Source organism: Cervus canadensis, chromosome 4, assembly GCF_019320065.1.
Source record: "Cervus canadensis isolate Bull #8, Minnesota chromosome 4, ASM1932006v1, whole genome shotgun sequence".
Classification (NCBI taxonomy): domain Eukaryota; kingdom Metazoa; phylum Chordata; class Mammalia; order Artiodactyla; family Cervidae; genus Cervus; species Cervus canadensis.
Genome location: NC_057389.1, coordinates 13,999,315 through 14,024,409, shown reverse-complemented (window position 1 = coordinate 14,024,409; position 25,095 = coordinate 13,999,315). Strand labels below are relative to the sequence as shown.

Genomic DNA, 25,095 nt, shown 5'->3' with positions numbered 1-25,095 from the left:
TTCAGTGACCTATATTTGAAACGGACAACCGACTAGCACATGCAATTCCACTCAATGTTATATGCAGCCTGGATGGGAGGGGAGTTTGGGGGAGACTGGATACATGTATACATATGGCCAAGTTGCTTCGCTGCTCACCCTTAAACTATCACAGCATTGTTAATTGGATATACTGATACAAAATAAAAAGTTGAAAAAAATGTCTATTCAATGACTTTTTTCATTTTAGTTATTGAACCTTTCAGTCCTAGAATTTCCATTTTTCCCCTCCCATTTGGTTCTTTTTTCTAGTTTTGATTTTTCTGAGATTCCCATCTGTTCATATATTCTTTTCTGTTGTTGTTTTTAAACACAATGTCCTTGACTTTTTGAGACATATTTATAATAGCTGATCTAAATTTTTTACCCGCTTTAGATACTGTATTTTTAAAAAATGGCTTTGTAGGGTGTTGATTTTTGTTTTAGTAGGCAGTTTAGTTGCTGACTGATCTTCTTGTATAGGCTTAGCTTTATATTTTGCCAGGGCTGATCTGTAGAAGTCTCACGGTTTTTCCTCAGGCCCATTTACCTTAGCAAGACTCATCCTCCAAATTCTGTTTCTGCTGTGGATTCTGTTAGGGCTTAGTTTTAGGCTTTGTTAGCGTGTGTCTAGAGCAGGCCTCATCTTGGGGTATGTTTTTACTCCTAAAGCGAAGCCTTCCTACTGTTTCATGCCCAGGGTGTTAATGAGTTTGCTTTGTTTGGACTGGGTTAGACTACCAGTCTTTCCCTGAAGTTGGTTGACCTCTTGTATTTCTGTTAACCTTAATACAGCCACTCTTTTGTAAGCCCTGTGTGGTTACATGTCCGGCATTGGTTACAGACTCTCAGGAAAGCCTTACACAAACTTCTGTGGTCCCCCCTCTGTATAGTCCCTCCTTCCCAGGACCCTATCTCTGCCTCCCAGCCCTGCTCTGCTTGGACTGCAGCTGACTATACTATAGTCAGGAAAATGCCCCGAGGCAGAGAACCAAGCAGATGTGGCCTTCTCTCAGAGGTCACATTCTTGCCCCCTCTCTTAGCTGGTACCTGAAAGTAGTTGCATCATTTCGTCTGGTTGTTTATGAGAGGAGGAAAGGTCTGGGACCAATTACTCTGTCATACTGGAAGTGGAAGTCTCCCACGGCCTTTTTACATGCATTGAAGTGAACTTTAGGGTAGCATGAAAGAGCAAAATAAATCTTAGTCACTCTTGGAACCAAAATAGGTAAAGTGAGCTTACGGGGCTCATGAACTGAACCATTTCTCTCTGATCTTCCCACCTCCCGCCCCTAATTATCCATTCACTTGTCTTCTGTCTTCTCACGGGAGACAAGGAGAGTGAGGGGAACGGAAGAGAGAATGACCTGACTTGGACCCTGCATCCTGGGCTGTGACCTTGGGCCTGTCAACTGAAGAGTTAAGTGCAGTTTGTGAAAATGCGCTGTTATTAGTGGTAAAAGTAGGGATGCATGTCGGACTCTGCGTGTGTTTTATGACACTGCTTATACCTCGCCGGTATGAGCAAACAGGATGTTACCAGAAAAGGGGACTACTTAAAACTTCTTCCAAACTTACGTACAGTGCTGTTGACTGCCCTTCAATGGTGAGATAATGATATATCTCAACTCGTGACTTAAAGTGGGCCTTGTGGTTAATAGGAAGAGGTTTTCTTTGAGGGTGGTCAGGGGGTTGGGTAATGTTTTGCCAGATTAGACTTGTGTAGAAGAATCACTTTTTTGGTTATAAATTCTAATCTATTTTCTTTTTCACCTTAAACTTCTTTAAAATAAAACCTCTTTTTGATAGAAAAGGACCTCTCATTAGAGAAATAGTCACTTTAGTTGATAATTAGGCATCTTTTCAGAAATTGAATGGTTTCCATTTAGAAATGATCTAGTAGATATAAATGCTGTCTCACACGTGGAGCTTCTCCCTCTATTTAAATATGTCATAAGGGCCTCAGAAGAAGAATAATCCTTTATTGTTAGGGCCTAGTTTGAATATCGCAAGTTGCTATAGTACCTAATTGAATATACCTATTCTTGTATCTGCCCAAGAAGCCTTAATTTAGATTAGGTTTATTCTTTTAAAGTTGTTTTGGCTTGTTGATTTGAAAATATGTCCTTTTTAACTTCATTTTCTCAGAAAATGTGATAGCAATTTAAAGGGATTTATTTGGATCTTGACCATGTCGTATGCCGTAGCTTTGCTTTCTGTCCTGTTTTCTAAATTGAACACCTCGGTTAATCACTTACTCTGTGTATTTTCCCCTTTGTCTCTCACCACATCCTCCCTACCTGTTTAACCCTGGATTAACCATCTGCTCTCCATTTCTTTTTTTAAAAAAAGTTTTCATTTGCTTTTTATTTTTCATTATGGTAAAATGCACATAACGTGCAAATACACACTTAGGTTATTTCCACCTCAGACACAGGCCAACAAACAAAAGCAAATGGACTGAACCTTCTGTATGCCACATTTTCTTTTAGCTTGACCCTCTGTTTTTTTTCTTGGTGCACAGCTGTGTGCCTCAGAAGAACTCCCTGCAGCACTTACTGCCTGGCTTTGTTAGCTTTTCCTTCTTTGGGCCACTGACGTCAGGCTTCCTCTTGCCCAGCTCCTCTGAAGTCACCTTGTAAAAAGTCACTGGTTCGTGGGTTGCCTGATCTAGTGGCCTCTGGCGTCATTGTACGTGACCTTCCTACGGCACCTAACACCAGCCACTTCCTTCCTCATGAAACTCTTCCTTTGCTTTCTGCTGCCCTGATTTTCCTGCCTCTGGTACAGTCTTGTCCTCTGCGGCCCCTCTTAAATGGTGACGCTCCCTGACACTTACTCCCCTCCCGTAGTCTCATCTATCTGCATGCTTTTAATCCTCACTTAAATAAACACAGCTAATTCTGAAACCTGAGTCTTCCACCCAGATCCTTCTTTTGAGTCCAGGCCCACATAACATAACCCTTGTAACAGACTTACAAAGTAGGTACTGTTTTCCATATTTGCTATGTGAAGTCGCTTTAGTCATGTCCGACTCTGTGCGACCCCATGGACAGCAGCCCACCAGGCTCCTCCATCCACAGGATTCTCTAGGCAAGAATACTGGAGTGGGTTGCCATTTCCTTCTCCATATTTACAGGGATGTTTGGTAACCTGTTTTGAGATCAAGCAGTCAGGAGAGCCAGGATTTGAAGCTCTGTCTCAAAGTGAGGCTCTCAATGCTTTGCATGCGTATGTGCTCAGTTGTGTCTGACTCTGCGACCCTCTGGACTGCAGCCCACCAGGTTCCTCTGTCCTCCATGGGATTCTCCAGGCAAGAATACTGGAGTGAGTTGCCATTTCCTCCTCCAGGGGATCTTCCCCGACCAGGGATCGAAACCCCCGCGCCTCCTGTGTTGGCAGGTGGGTGCTTTCCCACTGAGCCACCTGGGAAGCCCGTGTACTGCTATAATACGCTATTACTCAGACAGCTGCACCTGGCTCTCTGTCAGATAGGGGTGTCGTGTCCCAAACCAGATGCCATCTCATAATTCCATTCTCGCTGCTCCCGCCCCGCCCCCCGGCCCTCACAAAACCACTGTATTCTCATCTCAGTGACTGGCATTCCCTCTTCATTATCCAAGCCAGAATGTGCACAAGCAGTTGACTTAAACTTCCTTCTGTCTCCATCCTCCAGGCCTAGCTCCATCATCCTTCTGTCTCCATCCTACAGGCCTAGCTCCATCATCCTTCTGTCTCCATCCTCCAGGCCTAGCTCCATCATCCTTCTGTCTCCATCCTACAGGCCTAGCTCCATCATCCTTCTGTCTCCATCATCCAGCCCAACAGAGCATCAGTTCCTGTGTATTCTCACTCTTTAACATGACTCGTCATCCATCTTTCCCTCTTTTCACTTCCACTGCTTCTGTCCTAGTTGTTAACTTTGTATCCTCCTGAGTTGCCCGTAATGCTGATAATCCAGCCCATTGCTTCTTATGTTACCTGAGCTGGAGAACCAAGGTTCCTTGTGTTTTGTGGTTTTTAATTTTTAATCTGTTGTGGAAATTTTGTATCATATAAAAAATGAATCATTGGAAAATTGAAAAACAAAATATAAGCTCCATTTTTTAATTACTGAATTTGTTAAATATGACATTACTGTCAATCTGCTGAAAAAGTTTTAAAATATCAATATTCTTCATGTAGCCTATCACAGATGGATAACAGTTTGCAGATTGGTGCCGGTCCACAGACAACATCAAGGAGCACCAGTTCACGTATCTGATGAAAAGAAATGTCTTCCGTTTTCTTAGATCATAACCATGTGGGCCTATGTTGTTTGAAACCGAAATAGTTCAACTAGGACCTTCTGTGCTTTGGGCTTATAGATAGCTTGTATATGTGGATTTAAGAAGTTTTAGAAAATTTCCTGTTTCTTTAGGATCCCTTCTTTAAATACAAAAAAAAAAAAAAAGATCCCTTTAGAGCAAGGGGTAGTCATGTGTTACACTCAAATTTTAATGCTGAGATCAAAGTGTACTCACTTAAGAACCCAAAGCAAGATTTCTTAAATAGACTCGGAAGTACAGTCTTCATGGGCTACCTGTAATAAAACTATTTTTCCTTGGTTTGATATATTTAACTTGATATGATTGTACATGCATACAAAAGTTTGCTTCTAGTATGCAGTAAAAGTATAGCAGAAGAGTTGATGTGTTCTATTTCTGAAAGTTTAAAATTCCACATACGTATTAATCTGATTGGATGATAAATAATTAAAGTAAGCTATCTGGATGTTGGCAGGGATCTGACTAAGCCCCAGTCAAAAGATTGGAAGTTAATGAAGCGCAGACAGGAGATGCTAAAACGGTCAGTCTGCAGGATACCCCTTGGCTTTAAACAGGGCGTGGCTGAGGAATCAAAGACACAAAGACAGAGTTCTCAGGGGGTGGATTCGGGTATGGGAATGCTCTAAATTATTAAGCTGAGATTACACCTACAGTTGGTTTAGACATTTATTAAATTAAACTGTACTGCTCAGACCCCATGGTTGTCTACGTCAGGTCTGAGAGAACACATGGGCAAATGCCTAAGAGAACATAATCGGCCCAGAGGAGGTAAAAAAGTCAGAATGGCCTTTTAATGAAAAAGCAAATGAAGCTACTGATCTGCACCACTGTACCAGGTACTTAAACTGACCACAGGAGGTGGGAGTGGGGTTCAGGATAGGAGGACACATGTTCACCCATGGCTGATTCATGTCAATGTATGGCAAAAGCCACCACAATATTGTAAGGTAACTATCCTCCAATTGAAATAATTAATTAAATTAAAAAAAAAAACTACCACAGAAAATTTCTAACCACTGAGATTTTATTAAAAGTTTTACAGAAAAGTTTTTGAGTTCCATTATATCTATATTTGCTCTGTTAATGAAGTCCGTGAGTCTCAAACACAATCAGCTATCAAAACAAAACATAATTATGTCAACAAGAAGTTGGAACACTGAAGGATATTTAGGAGATTAAATTCCCAAAGCAGAATGTTATAACTGTCACCATTTTTTCCATTTCTAGATCATTCATATGAGATGGGTGGATGGCAGATTGCTGAACCCATATACCTAGAAAGTGATTAAAAGTTTTATTCAAAGAAAACTATAAAAGTAGCATCAGTCAGTCAGTTCAGTCGCTCAGTCGTGTCTGACTCTTTGTGACCCCATGGACTGCAGCACGCCAGGCCTCCCTGTCCATCACCAGCTCCCGGAGTTTACTCAAACTCATGTCCATTGAGTCGGTGATGCCATCCAACCATCTCATCCTCTGTCATCCCCTTTTTCTCTTGCCTTCAACCTTTCCCAGCATAAGGGTCTTTTTCCAGTGAGTCAGCTCTTCATAAAGTGAACAAAGTATTGGAGTTTCAGCTTCAATGTCAGTCCTTCCAGTGAACACCCAGGACTGATATCCTTTAGGATGGACTGGTTGGATCTCCTTGCAGTCCAAGGGACTCTCAAGAGTCTTCTCCAACACCACAGTTCAAAAGCATCGATTCTTTGGTGCTCAGCTTTCTTTATAGTCCAACTCTCACATCCATACATGACTACTGAAAAAACCATAGCCTTGACTAAAAGTAGCATAGCTTTTATAAATTCGGGGATGGAGAGGAGATAGGAAAAGGCGACCTCACGGGGGTCTTTATGCCCCCCCAAAAGTGAAAGGAGCAAGATGAAATGAAAATGTATTTTTGAAAGGTAATAAAGAGAAAGGGGAAAACCAAGAAAATAACTTTTTCTTGATTTACACTGAAGCAAGTTAAGATGAGTTGTGGAATAACAGGTGTTCACTAGGTGGAGTGGGGTGGGGGACATGATGACATTGCCGACAAAGGGACCTGAGAGGAAAACAGACCTGGAGGATGAAACAGAAGAGCCGCCTGGCTTGTCTCAGATTAGTGAGCAGTCTGGGATGGCCAGAGCACACGCCGGGATGACCATGAAGAAGGCTCGGACCAGAGATGCTCAACTTATTGTTGAGCAACTTACTGTTGTCAACTTATTGTTGTCGTTCAGTCGCTAAGTCGAGTCTGACTCTTTGTGACCCCGTGGACGGCAGCACGCCAGGCTTCCCTGTTCCCTCAGGACAGGGGCCCAGGTTGTTGGGCAGGAGTGTATTAAGGAAATCAGTATTTAATCTCAGCTGCCTTTTTTTTTTTTTTTTGGGATACTAGCCCGTGTATTTAGCTTTCTTATTCCATTACTGTGATATGCTGTTACCTATAATTGAGTTTTTAATGGATGATACCAGAATATTATAAGCGTCATCTAATTCAGTAGCTCTGAAGTAGAAATAAGTCTTAGTGATTAAAAAAAAAAATCCTTAGATTAAATGTGGTCTTGCTAGTAGACATTTTATCATGCCCTATCTCCCCTAACTCTGTGCCTGGTCCTTATGTGTGTTTTTTTTTTTTCCCAGATCGGCTTCAGCTCCCCAGGAATATGATTGAAAACAGCATGTTTGAGGAAGAACCAGATGTGGTGGATTTAGCCAAAGAGCCCTGTTTACATCCTCTGGAGCCTGATGAGGTGGAATACGAGCCCCGGGGTTCACGACTGCTGGTTCGGGGTCTTGGCGAGCATGAGCTGGATGAGGATGAAGAGGACTATGAGTCGTCTGCAAAGCTGCTGGGCATGTCCTTCATGAACAGGAGCTCGGGCCTCCGAAACAGCGCGGCCGGCTACCGGCAGAACGCGGATGGGCCTTGCTCCATGCCCTCTGCCAGGACCATGGCGGTCTGTGCTTTGATCATCCTAGTTGCTGTTTCTGTAATCATGGTGATTTACCTCCTGCCCAGGTGTACCTTTACCAAAGAAGGCTGCCATAAAAAAAACCGATCCATGGAACTGATTCAGCCAATCGCAACGAATGGAAAGTTGTTTCCGTGGGCCCAAATCAGGCTGCCCACTGCCATCATGCCAGTGCGCTATGAACTGAACCTCCACCCAAACCTCACCTCGATGACATTCAGGGGTTCTGTGACGATTTTGCTCCAGGCCCTTCAGGCCACGTGGAACATCATTCTTCACAGCACAGGCCACAACATTTCCAGAGTGACCTTTATGACTGCAGTTTCAAGCCAGGAAAAAGAAGTTGACGTCCTGGAGTACCCACTGCATGAACAAATCGCCATTGTTGCCCCCGAGGCCCTGCTTGAAGGCCACAACTATACCTTGAAGATCGAGTATTCGGCAAACATATCTAGTTCTTACTATGGGTTCTATGGCATCTCCTACACAGATGAAAGTACTGAGAAAAAGTACGTAGCCCTCTTCAGTGATTCTGCTTCTTTGCTCTCTGATGACTTCTGCAATATGGGTCTCTTTGTCCACATCAGCAACATCGACTGCAATTATTATTATTATTATTTTTAAAAGATTAGGTGCAAAATAATAGAATGGTGATTTGAAAGCATATACTATAGCTCAGATGGTAAAGAATCTGCCTGCAATGCAGGAGACCCGGGTTTGATCCCTGGGTCGGGAAGGTTGTCTGGAGAAGGGAATGGCAACCCACTCCAGTATTCTTGCCTGGAGAATCCCATGGACAGAGGAGCCTGGTGAGTTATAGTCCATGGGGTCATAAAGAGTCAGACACAACTGAGCAACTATCACTACTCCTCCTCCTCCTCTTTCTATCAGTAAAAGCCCTGAGCATATATCATGACATATATGTCATATGTCATGGTGGAGGTAGGGGCCAGCTGATGGAAGGAAATGGATAAAGATTATATCAGTTACATTCTCAATTACAAGAACTTACATTATCTTGAGCTTTTCATTTCTTATGAATCTAGTTTCTGTCCCCTTATAAGGTCTCTGTGTGAAGCAGAGTGAAGAATATGGATTATCCCTTAAGACTTATTTTGCTATTATATGGAACTTGTAGGAGGTGCTTACCGAGATAGAGAAAGGAAGCATGAAGAAGTGCTGTAAACTTACATATATTTATATATATATATAATTTTTAGCATCTTTAATTTTTGCTGGTTTATTAATTTTTTTTAGTGCTGCTCTTTTGGATTTCTGATGAAAATTTTAAAAAAGAAATTTTAGAGAGATTTTAATTTTAAAAAAGGGACTTAAAACATAAAATTCCTAGACTCCCCATTTAGACCACATATTTTGTTCTTTGGCATGCTGCAGTCCATGGGGTCACAAAGAGTCAGACATGACTGGGAGACTGAACAACCACAGCATTCTGTTGTTTAACCTTAGTATTCATAGATATAGCTTGAATTTCTGGAAGAATGCAGTGCACAGGTGCATACAGGTTAGTCTTCAGTAGCAATAATGTCAGTTCTCTTACATGTCCAAATTCCTTGTCAGATCTGCCTAATGCTTTGGCGCATTCTCTCCTATTCCTTTGCAAACCAGTGAATTACTGATGCTGGCCATTTTGGCTAATGTATGTTGATATGTTGAGAAGAATAGATGAATATTTTAAATCTAAAATGTTTTGATCCTTCTTAAATAGAGAAAGAGATAAGCAAAATCTGTACTCCTATTCAGATAAGTAATTTTTCTCTTTCCCCTTAATGTTTTAAAAATAAATGGCCTACTGGCTCTCACCATGAGATCTGACATGAAAAGCAAATTTAAATTGCAGTGGTAGTTTGGGGGCTTCTTGGCTTTACTTCTCCTTTTGTAATCTCCAGCATCCTCTAGGCATTATAGGATATATAGAAACAGTGTTCTTAGTATGCGACAAATCTTTGAATAAACCCCTAGTCATCTCTTCCATTCAGATTATTGCCATTGGGTTCTCTTGGGCCTGCCTGTATGTAACTGGAAGAGTGGTGGTTTTGGGTATCGTCACTTGTTGACTCTTGCTATTGGCTGGATTGAGTGGTGAAAAATGCTAGAGAAATGGAAGACAGATTCTTACAATTAAGAAACAGAGTATTTTCTCAAACTCTTGCTCTTACAGAAAACATATATAAATTTATTTACTTACCTGGTTCAATAAAATGAATACCCCACCTAATTGTATATATTGATGCAAGATAAAAGTTTCGAAGATTATGTATATCTTTCAAGGGATCTGAAAACTATCATTCAAAACAAAGTAACTAAGGAATATATTCCTTATCGATTGGAAAATCAAAGTGTGTGTAGATGTCGAATGTCCTGACACTGCTTGTGGTAGAGGAACTTGACCTGTGTCACCTGTGAGGTGGAGATGGTCAGTGACCTTGCAGTTAAATCTGCAAGTTGTTGACAATAGACTTAAGGTTCTAGAGAACAAACTGATACTAGACAAACTAGGAAAGAAACTTAGGGTGGGGATGTGTTTCATTTCTTTGTCCTTCCGTCTCCCAGTGTCATTTTCTTGAACTCTTGGACCATCTTCTTAACCAGACCTCTGACCTCTAATCCAGCCACAGCCCTCCTCTTCTCTTTCCCTCGTCTTCCACATGGGCTGCCAGACTAGTTCTAGAAGCACAGACCTGACCATGTTGGTCTTTGGTTTACGATCCTTCAGCAGTTCCTCATTTTCAAGATGACTTAGTTCAATTTCTTTCTAGATCTGGGAGTGTTGGTATTTTTTGCTTTTTCTCACAGCCTTCACCTGCCTTCACGAACTTCATGTGCACTTTCCTGAATTCCACTGATAGTGGCAGCCCATATTTACTTGAGAACTGAAGTGCTAGAAACTGGTGCAAGCATGCTCTATGTTTAGTTTTTTATCCTGTCAAACTCATGAAGGGGTAAAAATTATATTTTATTCACTTTTCAGATGAGGAAGCAGAGGCACATGAAAGAACTCATTCAGCATCTTTTGACTAGCAAGTAGCAGAGGGGAATTCGAATCCAGTCATCAAAGACCACATATTCTTAACCACTGTGGTACACTGCCTCTTTCTTCACCCATTCACACCTCTTTACCCATTGTTATCACCAGTGCTTAGAATTCTTTTACCTGACCCTCAGCTAATTCATAACTGTCTTCAGTGCTGCTGGAGGTGGTGCTCAAACTGCAGCTAGTGTTTCTGACAGCAAATGCAGTCACTGATGAAAGAACAAGCTTTGCGGTATTCAGCTTAGATTGTAAGTATCATCAACCAGCAGCCTTCTCAAAGGGACTTCTATGTAAGAGAGTTGTTATTGCATCTCCTTTAACATCTCTTTTAAGCTCTTTTTGGTCTCAGAACATTATAATCCAGTTTTTAATCCAAAATGATGGTTCAAGTAGACTCTCATATGAGTAGTACAAATGTCATCAAACTTTATCCCCTGGTCTCTTGTGGCCCTCTTCCAAAACCTTCTGTTAACTGGGTAAGAATTTGGGAGTTGAGTGGAGAGAGAGAATATTAGAAACATGTTGCAATTGTTTCATATACGTTGATTGCCATCATTCTTGCAGTTTGCTCTAAGAAGAAATAGTTATTTGGGCATGAAGGAAGAGTTATGACTGTCTAGTATTTATAACAGACATCTGTGTAGGACTTTATGGCATAAATGTGGTTGTTATTATGTATCAAAATAGAATATTAAAATAGAATCAACACCCCTAAATGTTTGGTAAGGGTTCCTACCTCAATCCTGGTTTAACAAATAAGGATATGGGATGTAAGTCACTGATTTGCTTAAGTCATATGGCTGGTAAGTTGCAGAGTCTGGGTCTTCTGCCTTTAAATCTTACACTCTTTTCCTCTTGCCTTTTAAAAGTATCAGTAGAAACTAAGCCCTAAGGAAGCAAGGCCATCGTCTCCAAAGTGGTGGTTGTCTAAGTACCATATTGACTATATTGATTATATTGATTTGTGCACACCAGCACCACATTTGTGCTGATTGCTCTAGGGCCATGTTTGGATGATTTCCCAAATGCAGATCTACTTTATTCTTCTGCTAAATTAAAAATCTCCATTTCTCATCTATTTATACTTTTCCACCAACCTTTAGTAGAGGACTTACAGTTAAATTCTCAAGTGTTGTAGCTGTGTTGTAGGAGGGGGAAGAAAAATTTTGATTCACTTCTGAAGCGAGTAAAAAACACCAGCATACTGTCAGACGCCTAGTTTTTTTCAGTCTTTGTTCTAGTGCAGATTGTGAGTTTGAAGTTTAGTGTTATGTAGTCATAGTGTGTACAGATGAATAAGGGCGATGGATGAACATCTCTCATGCTGTTCTTTGCTCAGAAACCTTTTTAAGACCTCAGTGGCCAGCTGTCACCTTCCTCTGTGGCTTCATCTCCAGCCACATCGGACATCCACCCCCAGTCCCCAACATGCACTGCTCTGTCCTTCCTTGTGCTTTCTGCTCTTTCTAGACTATACCCTCTTCCCTCTCTCCCTTTGCAAACACTCCTCATTTTTAAAGGCCCTCTTCATATTTCTTCAACAGTTTTCCTACAGTGTCTCTACCACTAGGCAGAATTCCTACCCTTGTCTCCACTACTTTGTTCTCACCATTAGGACATGATTTACAGCCTGAGAACTTTCCGTCTATTATATAACCTCTGCCTCTCCCAGTTGATTGCAAATCCTTTAATGCCTGGACTTGTATGATATTTATCTTAGTATCCCTAGAACTTGGCAAGGTGCCTTGAATAGTAGGTGCTCAATAACTGTTGGATGGATTTGCATTCGTTTTAGGTACTTTGCGGCAACTCAGTTTGAACCCTTGGCAGCAAGATCTGCTTTTCCTTGTTTTGATGAACCAGCATTTAAAGCCACATTTGTCATCAGGATCAAAAGAGATGAGCAATACACTGCTTTATCAAATATGCCTAAGGTACTGTTCTGTTCCTTGAATGTAAAATTTTTTGAGTGGATCTCTTTCTTTATTATGAATACTTGGATGCTTCTTTGCCGTCCCACTGAGAATGATTAAAATCATATTCCTTCTTACTCTTTCTTAAAATGCTTTAATAAAAGTAAAATATGTATTGGAATCAGTTGTGAAGTCAGCCTGAGAAGCACTTGAGGGAGGAGAAAGACTGGGATGCATGGGCGGGAAATGTGAAGTGTGTGCTATATACTAAAGTTCTGTAAATATTAATACTATGAACTACTACTAAAGAAACAATGATATTTTGGAGACATGGTGAATTTGCTATTCTAAACTGTGATATTTGATAAGTGTTGAATCACGATTGACCTTGATGTTTTACTGGTTATTGAAAAAGTTGATATTGTGACGTGGAGGTTTAACAACAAGAACATGGATGTCTTTCTCGTCTGTGAGCTCCGCATGGGAGGTAGTGGGAGTGAAACCAGGCAGAATTGTCTTTACACTGAACAGAACTCAGAGGGTCCTTTTGTTACCTGGTGGCTCAGGTGGCAAGAATCTGACTGCAATGCAGGAGACCTGGGTTCAAGCCCTGGGTCTGGAGGATCCCCTGGAGAAGGGAGTGGCAACCCGCTTCAGTATTCTTGCCTGGGAAATCCCATGGACAGAGAAGCCTGGTGGGCTACAGTCCATGGGGTCGCAACGAATCAGACTTGACTGAGCAGCTAACGCTTGGTATACCCGAGAGCTGTATGCAGCCACGTTGGAGCTTCTCAGAACCCCCGTGGCTGGGGGCGGGGAGGAGCAGCAACATCTAACTGATTGTAGAGTCAGCCCTTGAGTCCAGAAGAGGACATGGTCTGTCCTTCAACGAGGATGTCACTTCAGCAGCTCTACTCCTCACCTTAACTCTTCACTTTAATCTTTCTTTAAGAGAGATTGAGTACTTACTTACCTAGGAACCTAAAACATTTTAAATTCATGGCTGGAAAATCCTGCAAGGCTGCACACGTTCCCTCATCTTGTGTCTACTGCAGCCTTCTCTAGTGACTCCTCACCTATGATCCCGTAGCCTTCTTGTGGCCATCAGCACAGTCCTTTATGAAGCCATTTCATGTCATTTGGAGGGGTTAACCAGCTGTAGCTCCTCCTTGTGTGAATGTCTTATTTTTGTAGCAGTAGAATGGGGTATTCTCAGATCATAAGGAAGGATTTTTGTCTTTGGTGGTGTTTTAAAGGGGAGACAGAGCCACTGTTACTGTCTCTAACTTACATTTATTTAAAGTCATTGTTTGAAACTAAGAGCTTCTTAAGGGTCTTACTGTACTCAGTCTGTCCTCGAGATGAAGGATGGCAGAGGAGACTGAGGCTGAGATCCCTGCTGTTTAGGAACTTGTGCTGGGAAATTAAAATAGGCCAGCATCTTCACTACTTACTTCCTATCTGAATTTTCAGTTGCCCAGTTTGTATGTTGCTGTCACATATTCCCATAGTTACAGAACTGGCATTTTCCCCTTTGCTTGTAGAAGTCATCAATCGTGATGGAAGATGGACTTGTTCAGGATGAGTTTTATGAGAGTGTGAAGATGAGCACTTACCTGGTTGCCTTCATTGTGGGGGAGATGAAGAACCTGAGTCAGGATGTAAATGGAACCCTGGTATGTATGTCGTCTTAAACACCTGTTTATAAGAGGTTGAGAGGAGCCCTTTCATGATATCTGGCAACTGCTTTATGAAGAAAAACAAGATTTTGATTCACCACTCTGACATTTTATACCAGAACTGTTACTTTTACTTAATTGTTATTTACTATTTGAATACCTAAAAAATCAATGATTTTTAAGTCCCTTTGAATTTTACTTTGTTAAGAGAATTTCAGTAAGGCAATATACAAAGGCAATAAAGCCTCTAGAACTGTGCTGTCCAGTATGGTGGTATGGTGGTCACTAGTTTTATGTGACTATTTAGATTTAAGATAAGTGACAGCATTGTGGCTGGGTAGGGACTTTCCTGGTGGCTCAGATGGTAAAGAATTGCCTGCAGTGTGGAAAACCTGGGTTTGATCACTGGGTCGGGAGGGTCTCCTGGAGAAGGGAATGGCTACCCTCTCCAGTATTCTTGCCTGGAAGAGTCCATGGACAGAAGAGCCTGGCCTGTTACAGTCTATGGGATTGCAAAGAATCGGACACGACGGAGTGACAGACACACACATATTGGCTTGGTAAGATGTCCCTCATTCATCCCTGTCTGCTCCCCTCCACCCCCGCCCCAGGAACAACAATTGGGCATCTATCTGTGGACAAAAATGCCCTTGTGGAAGACGTGGGGTCCAGCACTCTCTTCCTAAAAACCTGGGAGGAGCCTTGCCCTCTCATGCATTAGGTCTCAGCATACAGACCTCAGTCCTGGCTGTGGACCCCGTTGTGGCCCACACTATTACTGTAGTCCCTTTGGCTGTGGTCTGGGAGCTCGGTAAAACACTGTCTTAGACAATCATGCTTGGATAATAGAGACTTTGTGGGAGTCCAGATTTCTAGCAGAAAAGTTCTAGTACACTTTTGGAGCAAAGCATATGAGTTCAGATGCATTGGAGAGAACAATTAGTAAAGACCAGAGAAGGTGACTGCTATTTCAGATGTGAAGACAGTAATGCGACAATTTAAGGAAACACAGTACCACCAAAGGATCACAGTAATCTTCCAGTAACCGATACCAAAGATGTGGAAATCTGCCATTTACTCAATAAAGACTTCAGAATAGCTATTCCAAGGAAACTATGAACTACAGGAAAATAGTAAAAAGGCAATTTGATTAAATCAAAAAACAATACATGAACAAAATGAGAAGTTTAACAAAGACATTGAAATCGTTAAAAAAAATACAATGAAAAATACAATGAATGAAATGAAAATTGCAATACTGAGCATCAACAGCAGAATGGATCAAGCAAGAAAAAGAGTTTGTGAGTTAGAAGACAGGGAGTTTTCTATTATCTGGTCAGAACAAAGGAAAAAGAGTGAAGAAAGCCTGCATGATTTGTGGGAAACCATCAGAAGAAACAATTTGTGAATTACTGGAGTTTCAGAAGGAGAACATAACAAGCAGTGGGCAGAAAGTTACATAAAAAAATAATTGTTGAAAATTTACCAAATCTGGAGAGAAATTTGGATATCCAAGTCAGTGGTGCTTGTAGCATACCAAAAACCTCTGAAAAAGGAAAGGGAAGGAAAAAAAACTGCCAACCAAAAATACTCTGTCCAGCAAAGTTATCCTTCAGAAATGTGGAGTGAGAAAGACTTTTCCATATGGAAAAAAGGCAGAGAGAGCCCCTCACCACTAACCTGCCTTACAAGAACTGCTGAAAGGAGCGCTTCCAGCTGAATTGAATGGACACTACTTAGTAACATGAAAACATGAAAATGTGGAACACACTGGAAAAGGTAATTAAATGGTAAAATTCAGAATGCTCTAATAGTGTAATGTGGTGGTATATGTATTATATGGTATGTATCAAAAGCAATTCTAATAGAGGAATTTAGATTGATAAGTGCCTTCACCAAGTAAAAAGAAAAATCTCAAATAAATAACCTAACTTTGCACTTTAAGAAACTAGAAAAAAGAATAACAGTCTAAGCCCAAAGTTAGCAGAAGGAAGGAAATAAAGATCAGAGCAGATAAATGAAATAGATACCAGAAAAAGAGGAGAAAAGGTGAAACTGAGAGTTGGATTTTAGAAAAATAAATGAAATTGACAAACTTTTAGCTCGACTAACTAATAAAAACAAGCTTCATAATCAGAAATGAAAAGGAGACATTACACTTGATAGAGAAATACAATGGATCATAAGAATCTACTGTGAAAAATTATAGGCCAAGAAATTGGATAATCTAGGAAAAATGGACACATTCCTAGGAATATATAGTCTACTAAGACTAAATCATGAAGACATTAAAAAAAAATCAATAGATTAGTAAAGAGAGATTGAATTAATAATCAAAAACATCCCAACAAAGAAAAGTCCAGGATCGAATCAGTTTCTCTGGTGAATTCTACTAAATGATTTTTTTAAAAATCGGTAGATTCAATGCAATAGAATTCCAATGTAATTTTTCACAGAAATAGGAAAAAATCCTAAAATTTTCTGGAACTGCAGAGACCTCAAATAGCTAGAGAAATTTTGAGAAAAAAGAACAAAGTTTAAAGGTATCACACTTTCTGATTTCAAGCTATATACTACAAAAATAAAGTAACCAAAATCTTATGCATGGTATTCAAAAGAGTATGATACTGGCATAAAATGAGACACACAGACCAACAGAAGAGAAACAAGAAGCCAAAAGTAAACTCCTGCAAATATGGTCAACTAATATTAGACAAGAGAGTAAAAATACTCACTGGGGAAATGGGAGTCCCCTCAATAAATAGTGCTGGGAAAACTGGATCATCACAGCCAGAAGAATGAAAGTGAATCTTTATCTCTCACCACTCACAAAAATGAACTGGAAATGAATTAAAGACTTACCTGTAGATCTGAAAGTGTAAAACTCCTAGAAGAAAACAGAGAAAATGCTCCATGACATGGGTCTTGGCAATAATTTTTTTGTATATGACACCAAAGCACGTTCAACAAAAGCCAAAATCAACAAGTGGGAATATCTTAAACTGAAAAGTTTCTTCACTGCAAAAGAAACAGTCAGCAAAATAAAAAGGCAACCTGTGAATTGGAGGAAAACATCAGATAGCATGTATCTGCTCAGCTGGTAAAGAATCCGTGCAATACAGGAGACCCCAGTTCTATTCCTGGGTGGGGAAGATCCCCTGGAGAAAGGGATAGGCTACCCACCCCATTATTCTTGGGCTTTCCTAGTGGCTCAGGTGGTAAAGAATCCACCTGCAATACCGGAGACCTGGATTCAACCCCTGGGTTGGGAAGATCCCCTGAAGAAGGGAACAGCTACCCACTCCAGTATTCTGGCCTGGAGAATTCCATGGACTGTATAGTCTGTAGGGTCACAAAAGTCAGACACGACCGAGCGACTTTCACTTTCAACACTTTCAATATATCAGGTAAGGGAGTAATATTCAAAATATATAAGGAACTCATAGAACTCAGTGGAAAAAATACAAATGATCTGGTTAAAAAATGAGCAGAGTTTTCCAAAGAAGACATACAGATGACCAACAGATGCATGAAAAGGTGCTCAGCATCACTAATAGGAAGGAAAATGCAAATCAAAACCCCAGTGAGATACCACCTCACACCTGCTAGAAAGACTGCCATCAAAAACAGATGACAGACATTTCTCCAAAGAAGACATACAGATGGCTAACAAACATGAGAAAATGTTCAACATCGCTCATTATCAGAGAAATGCAAATCAACACCACAATGAGCTACCATGTCACGCTGATCAGAATGGCTGCTATCAAAAAGTCTACAAACAATAAATGCTGGAGAGGGTGTGGAGAAAAGGGAACCCTCTTATACTGTTGGTGGGGATGCAAACTAGTGCACCCGCTATGGAGAACAGTGTGGAGATTCCTTAAAAAACTGGAAACAGAACTGCCTTATGACCCAGTTGTCCCACTGCTGGGCATACACACCAAGGAAACCAGAATTGAAAGAGACATATATACCCCAATGTTCATTGCAGTACTGTTTATAATAGCCAGGACATGGAAGCACCTTAGATGTCCACTGTCAGAGAATGGGTAAGAAAGATGTGGTACATATACACAATGGAATATTACTCAGCTATTAAAAAGAACGCTTTTGGGGCAGTTCTAATGAGGTGGATGAAACTGGAGCCTATTATACAGAGTGAAGTAAGTCAGAAAGAAAAACACGAATATAGCATATTAACACACATATATGGAATTTAGAAAGATGGTAACGATAACCCTATATGCGAGACAGCAAAAGAGACACTGATGTATAGAACAGTCTTTTGGACTCTGTGGGACAAGGCGAGGGTGGGATGGTTTGAGAGAATAGCATTGAAACGTGTATATTATCATATGTGAAACAGATCGCCAGTCCAGGTTGGATGCATGAGACAGGGCGCTCAGGGCTGGTGCACTGGGATGACCCAGAGGGATGGGGAGGGAGGTGGGAGGGGGGTTCAGGATGGGGACACATGTACACCCATGGCTGATTCAGGTCAATGTATGGCAAAAGCCACCACAATATTGTAAAGTAATTAGCCTCCAATTAAAATAAATAATAATAATTTAAAAAACCAGATGACAAGTAACAAGTGTTGACAAGGATATAGAGGAAGTGGAATCCTTGTGCAGTGTTGATGGGAATGTAAATTGGTGCGGCTACTAAGAAAAACAATATGTGAGGGTTCCTCCAAAAATTAAAAAATAGTACCACCATATGATACAGCAATCCACAGGATATATATCAAAACAGGATCTTAAAGAGATGTCTGCACTTCCTTGTTTGTTGCAGCATTGCTAACAGTAATACTGTTATTCACAATAATAACAATCTAAGTGTCTGCATGGATGGATAAAGATGAGCATATATCTATAATATATATGATAGAATGTTGTTCAGCCATGAGAAAGAAGGAAGTTTTGCCCTTTGGGACAACATGGATGGACCTTGAGGACATTATGCAAAGTGAGATAAGTCAGACAGAGATAAAGACTGTATGACCTCATTTATGTGTGGAATCTAAAACTGAACTCATGGAAACAGTAGACTGGTGGTTGCCAAGGCCTGAGGGCTGGGGGAGATGGGGAAATGTTGGTCAACAGGCTCAAACTTCCAGTTATAAGATGAATAAGTGCTGGGGATCTAAGGTACAGTTTGGTGACTATCGTTAACCATACCCATGTTACATATTTGAAAGTTGCTGAAAGAGTTGATCTTAAGTCTTCTCATCACAAAAAATAAATGGCAGTTATGTTACTGCCTGTAGAATTACATTCAAACTCATCATTTTGTGCTATTCAAGGCCCTCTTATAAATTCAGTTATATTTCCAGCTGCTCCAGTGGAATTCCTTCATCTAGCCAGGCTGAATTATTCATTGCTCAGATAGATACCATACACACACACACACACACACACACACACACACACACACCTATATGTGCGTGTATGCTTAAGTTGCTTCAGTCATGTCCAACTCTTTGGGACACTTTAGACCGTAGCTCACCAGGCTCCTCTGTCAATGGGATTCTCCAGGCAAGAATACTGGAGTTGCCACGCCCTCCTCCAGGGGATCTTCCGGACCTAGGGATCAAACCCACATCTCTTATGTCTCCTGAATTGGCAGGTGGGTTCTTTACCACTAGCACCACCTGGGAAGCCCCATATCCCTATATATACACATATATATGTATGTGTGTGTGTATTGTCTGCAGCAGTTGAATCTTGAACAACATGAGTCTGAACTGCACAAGTCCACTTATTGTAGGTTTTTTTAATAGCAAATACTACAGTACTATACAACCCATTGTTTGAACCTTAGCTGCAGAAGACTGTGAGTTATACTCAGATTTTCAACTACCTGGAGGGTTGTTACCCTTCACCCCATTATTGTTCAAGGGTCAACTGGAAAGAGAGAGAGAGTAGTTTAGGTGTCTTTTTTTGCTTTTTATTTACATACATTTGAAAGCAACTTGGTTAAACATGGACCCTGGTATCTGCCTGAGCTCAGATCTCTCCACAGCTTTCTAGCTGTATGCCCTTGGGCAGACTGCTCTGCAGTTCTCTAAACCTCACCTTCCACAACTCTAATACCTTATTGTCTATATTAGCCTGCCCTCGCAAGGACGAAAACTTTTAAGTTCCTATAAAATCTTCAGTACCTGGCAGATAGTAATACACAGAGGAAGTACCCCTCTCCTTTTTCTGTATGCAAATATATTGTAAACTCTTCTGTATGTCTGTAAATACAAATAATCTTTATAATTTTTAATGCCACCCAGAAGTAAATGTGCTTTGAAGAAATTGTTATACAAATAATCAACAGTCTTCTTAACTTTCTGTTTTTATTAGGAAACGGAGGTGAATCTAGCATGTGCAGAGTTATACTGTGTACTGGAAGTTGTCTTGAGCTTTTATTTATAAACACCTTTTTATTTTATAAACCAAATGAGGGGAAGGCATTAGCCTCATATTGCTGATGAGGAAACAGTGTCCCAGAGAGGTTAAGTAATGGACCTAAGATTACATAGCGAATGTGCGTGCATATGCCAAGTCATTTTAGTCATGTCCAAGTCTTTGCGACCCCATGGACTGTGGCCTGCTAGGCTCCTCTGTCCATGGGGTTTTCCAGGCAAGAATACTGGAGTGGCTAGTCATTTCCTCCTCAGGGGGATCTTTCAGACCCAGGGATCAAACCCACATCTCCTGAAGCTCCTGCATTGCAGGCAGATTCTTTATCACTGAGCCAAAGGGGAAGCTCTTCAAATAAATGGCAGAATTTACTGTCTACCACAATGTGCTTCTTCTTACACCAAATGACATCAATAATTTCTGTAGGTATGGTGATTAGAAATTCAGACTTAGAGTCTAATAAGGGATTTTTGCCCCAGTAAAATGCTGCACTCTCTAGGCTATGTTCTATTTTGGAATATTTGACATTAGGCCTATTTCACGGGATTCTGGAATAGGGCAGTAGAGCTTTATTGACGAATGTCAGCCTCCCCAAATAGCTGAAATTGCGGAATTGTGTCCTGTTCAGTGATAAAGACTACGATGTTGTTAAAGACCTGTAGAAAGAGGAACACTTGTTTTATCAGTTCTTTCCATTCGTCAGTGTTCCTTAACCCTCTGTCGGCCTTCAGGAATGCCAGGATTACCTAGAAAATTCTAGCCCAGTTTTGAAATACACGGCCTTGAGTGTATCAGTTTGTCTTGAGGTTTTTGTTTTGTTTTTGCCATTGCCTGATTTTGTTTTTACCACAGACCAGTCTCATTTGTAGAATCAGAATCCATTGGTGGTTAGTCAGATGTAGACACTATGTCTCTTTAACATTCAAACAGAACCTCCAACAGTATTATCCCTGTGAAGTTATCTTATTCAGTCAGAAACATGACTTCATTCCAAATCTCCACTAAAAACATTTTCTCAAGTAGCCTTCCAGCAACTAAGGGCATTATACATAATTTATATCATTCTCCCAAAGTCCCAAGTCCCATCTAACCAGTTTTTCTGGGTAGACTTCATTCTTGTGGGTTTTTTGGTTATTGTTTTTACTTTTTAAGACATTTATGCTTTTTGTGTGTGTATTCAGCTGTCTGTTTAGGAAAGCTGGTATTTTTCAGGAAACTTAGTATTGGAAAATTCCAATATTCTCTATTTTCTATCTTTGTGAATCTTACAGGCCGTGTTATTATTCTTTTGAGAGGATGACGTTTGGTTCTGGTTTTACTTTTATTTGGTTTTTGCTTCTTATTAAGGAGCAGAGTAAGTGAAACCTAACAATCTGTTATTCCTCAGTCTTAACCCTTTTCTCCAAGAGCTGATGAGACTTTATGGACATTTTTTGTGTCTTTTATAAATCTCCTAGTTCTTAGCAAGAGATCTTGCAGAGAAAGTTTGAAGATGTAAGTCTTAAAGCCTGAGCACCGGTTGACTTGCCTTTATCAGTATTTAGAGTAGACTTCCCAAGGGTGGAGGACTCCTAGATGGCGCCATGGTAGAGAATCTGCCTACCAATGCAGATGTGGGTTCGATCCTTGGGTCAGGAAGATCCTCTGGAATAGGCAGTGGCAAGCTTCTCCAGTATTCTTGCCTGGGAAGTCCTGTGGACAGAGGAACCTGGTGGGCTACAGTCCATGGGGTCACAAAGAGTCAGACACGACTTAGCACACGTGCATTCTACCAAGCATCCTACCAAAACTTCTTTGTTGAACTAGATTGTTCTCTTGGTTTATTTCTACTACTTCTATTGCTCTTAGAACAAGCATGATAATAATTATAATGACCTGATGAGTTATCTCTAGTGAGGATTCATAGCACATTTTTTTTTTTTTTTAAGGGAGAGAAACAGAAGGAAGGAGAAAATACCAAACTACCTTTTTTTCCTAGTCATTGTATTCCAGAAATGGGACTTAGTGGATCCTCCGGTCAGGTTTCAGTTTCATATGGACTTGCTTTTTTCTGGCTTTACTTTTCCTCTGATGAAAGGTGCTTTCACACATAGAGATGGGAGTGCCAAGTGGTGTGTGTGGCAGAAGGATGTTTGAGGAGGAATCTGGAGTATGTGGCTGGTGTTTCTATTAGAACAGCATCTTCTACATGACTGCATTGACTCCATAAAATATGTATGCCTGGAAAGAACAGGCAGAAGTAATAAAGACTAGTCTCAGATTCCAAGTGATCTTGGTACAGTCATTTATCATGGTAGTTAGATTTAAAAAGACTATTTCAGACGTGTGTGTGTGTGTGTGTGTGCATGTGAGCACTAAGACTTTAGAGGGGGAATGATGCAGGGAGTGTGTGTGTTCCTTTGGCAGGTGGTGACTGAATTCAATCAACTGTGGTCACAGCCCTGTACCAAGGATGCAGATGTTTGAGTGCTGGGCTGGTGAAGTACAAACTTGGCCACATAGTGTGAGATTAAATTTCTTCTTAATTGTCTTAAGAAAGAAACATATTTTAAATGAGCTCACTTCAGTCCTAACACTTCATTCTTCCTGTAACTGTTGCCGCAAATGCTCTGCTCACACGTATTTTATGCCACTTCTGGTGGGACTCCTTTTATTTTAAATAATGGTAATAACTACTGTTTATTGAATACTTGTTTTCTGTCAGCCGCTATCCTAAGTTCTATATGTATTAGTTCATTTAATGTGGGGGTGGGAGCTACTTTTATCACCCTTTTATAGATAAGGAGATTGAGGTTAACGAACCTCCTCAAGTTCACACAACTAGCAGAGATTGGAACCTGGCAGTCTAACTACAGAGCCTGTACATTTAGTTTTGTTGTTTGCTTACTTAAAATTTTTTCTTTAATTTTTATGCCATGTTACCTCCATGTTTCTTTTATTTTTTTTGTCTTTTTTTTTTTTAAATATATTGTAGTGGTTTGTGCCATACACTGACATGAATCAGCCATGGATTTACATGTGTTCCCCATCCCGATCCCCCCTCCCGCCTCCCTCCCCATCCCATCCCTCTGGGTCTTCCCAGTGCACCAGCCCTGAGCACTTGTCTCATGCATCCAGCCTGGGCTGGTGGTCTGTTTCACCCTTGATAGTATACTTGTTTCAACGCTGTTCTCTCAGAACATCCCACCCTCACCTTCTCCCACAGAGTCCCAAAGTCTGTTCTGTACATCTGTGTCTCTTTTTCTGTTTTGCATATAGGGTTATCGTTACCATCTTTTCAAATTGCATATATATGCGTTAGTATACTGTATGGGTCTTTATCTTTCTGGCTTACTTCACTCTCCATGTTTCTATAATTTATGCATATGTTCTATAGACTAAGGCCCCACATAAAGACAACTGTGGCTGAAATTATGACCTCTTAGAAATTGTTGACTGTTTTTCAGTGGTTTAATGAAAGACTATTTTTAGTCTTTATTTTAATTTGTGGTTAGAGTTCACCAATGTATTTTTTCCAAATGCTTAGTTATTCAGTAGGTCTCCTTTTCCCACCTGCTAAGATCTTTATATTTTTGAGGTTTTTATCTTCTGCTATGTCTTGTCTATATTCTGCTTTACCAACTTGAGTAGAGAGGACTTCTTTCTTTCAATAAATTGAAAACAGTAAATATTGCTTTTTAAAACCTATTACTTTTCATGTAATTGCTTAAATTTTGCCTTTTGATGCTCACTGAGAAGACTGTTACAGTCAGTTACACCAAATGGGTAACTTACACATATGTAACTTACACATTTAATCAGCAAAGAAAGAGTAACAATTTAAGTAATGTGGGCAGTTGCATCTTCCCTGGAGCATGTGCCCTGTATTCATGGGCATGAATCCTGTTATCCTTTTACTTGGTTGTGTTTTTTTTTTTAAGTGTGTACCTTTATGTTTTTAATTAAAGTTTTTTTCTTGTACTGGCGTGTAGCTGATTAACAGTGCTGTGGTAGATCCAGGTGGACAGCTAAGGGACTCAGCCACACGTGTATACACGTGTCCCCGCCCCACCAAACTCCCCTCCCGTCCAGGCTGCCACATCTCGTTGAGCAGAGTTCCCTGGGCCGACAGTAGAGCCTTGTTGGCCATCCGTTTTAAATACAGCAGTGTTAGTTCCTGTGAGCCGCTCACCAAGTGCTTTTCACTCTGCTGGGTACAAGCCAACAACGTGGGGGAAAAAGCAAGCAGTTCCAAGGCTGAAAGAAGACCTGGCTGGACCATGCTTCCTGAAAGAGGATGTGTTGCTCGCTCAGAGGCGGGCTCAGGGCAGCTTCAACAAACGTGCCGTTTGTAAGCTGTGACTTCTCTGTATTGAATGCCTGAGAGATGCCAGGCACTACGTTAGGTACTAAAAAGATGAAAATTTAGTTTTGCCCTTCAAATAATTCACAGACAAGGAAGGACAACTGTAGGTAATAGGGAGAAGAGTATCACGGAATTAAACAGGCAGATGTTTATAATTGCTATATGAGACAAAATAGTTTGGATATCATGTTACTTAAAAAAAAAAAAAAAGGAATCAGTAAACTGGTTTTTTTGAACATTGTTGTATGTATGGAAATGACTTCCTAAATCCTATAGGGGTTAAAAGAACTATATGTAAGAATTTCTGGCCTGAAATATCTCTTATACCTCTATGTGGTTCTCATGTATGCTAATCTCGACAGTGTTCACTTGATATCCTTCCAGTTTAAT

General features: G+C 40.6%; 1 protein-coding gene across 1 annotated transcript in view; it reads left to right on the top strand.

The window, feature by feature from the left end:
• Positions 1-25,095, top strand: part of LOC122439506 (leucyl and cystinyl aminopeptidase) — a 100,511-nt gene that overhangs the window by 34,116 nt on the left and 41,300 nt on the right. Inside the window, exons 2-4 of the mRNA XM_043464586.1 lie at positions 6,969-7,809; positions 12,148-12,286; positions 13,810-13,941. Coding sequence (XP_043320521.1) covers positions 6,969-7,809; positions 12,148-12,286; positions 13,810-13,941 — 1,112 coding nt within the window. The remainder of the gene's footprint in view (positions 1-6,968; positions 7,810-12,147; positions 12,287-13,809; positions 13,942-25,095) is intronic.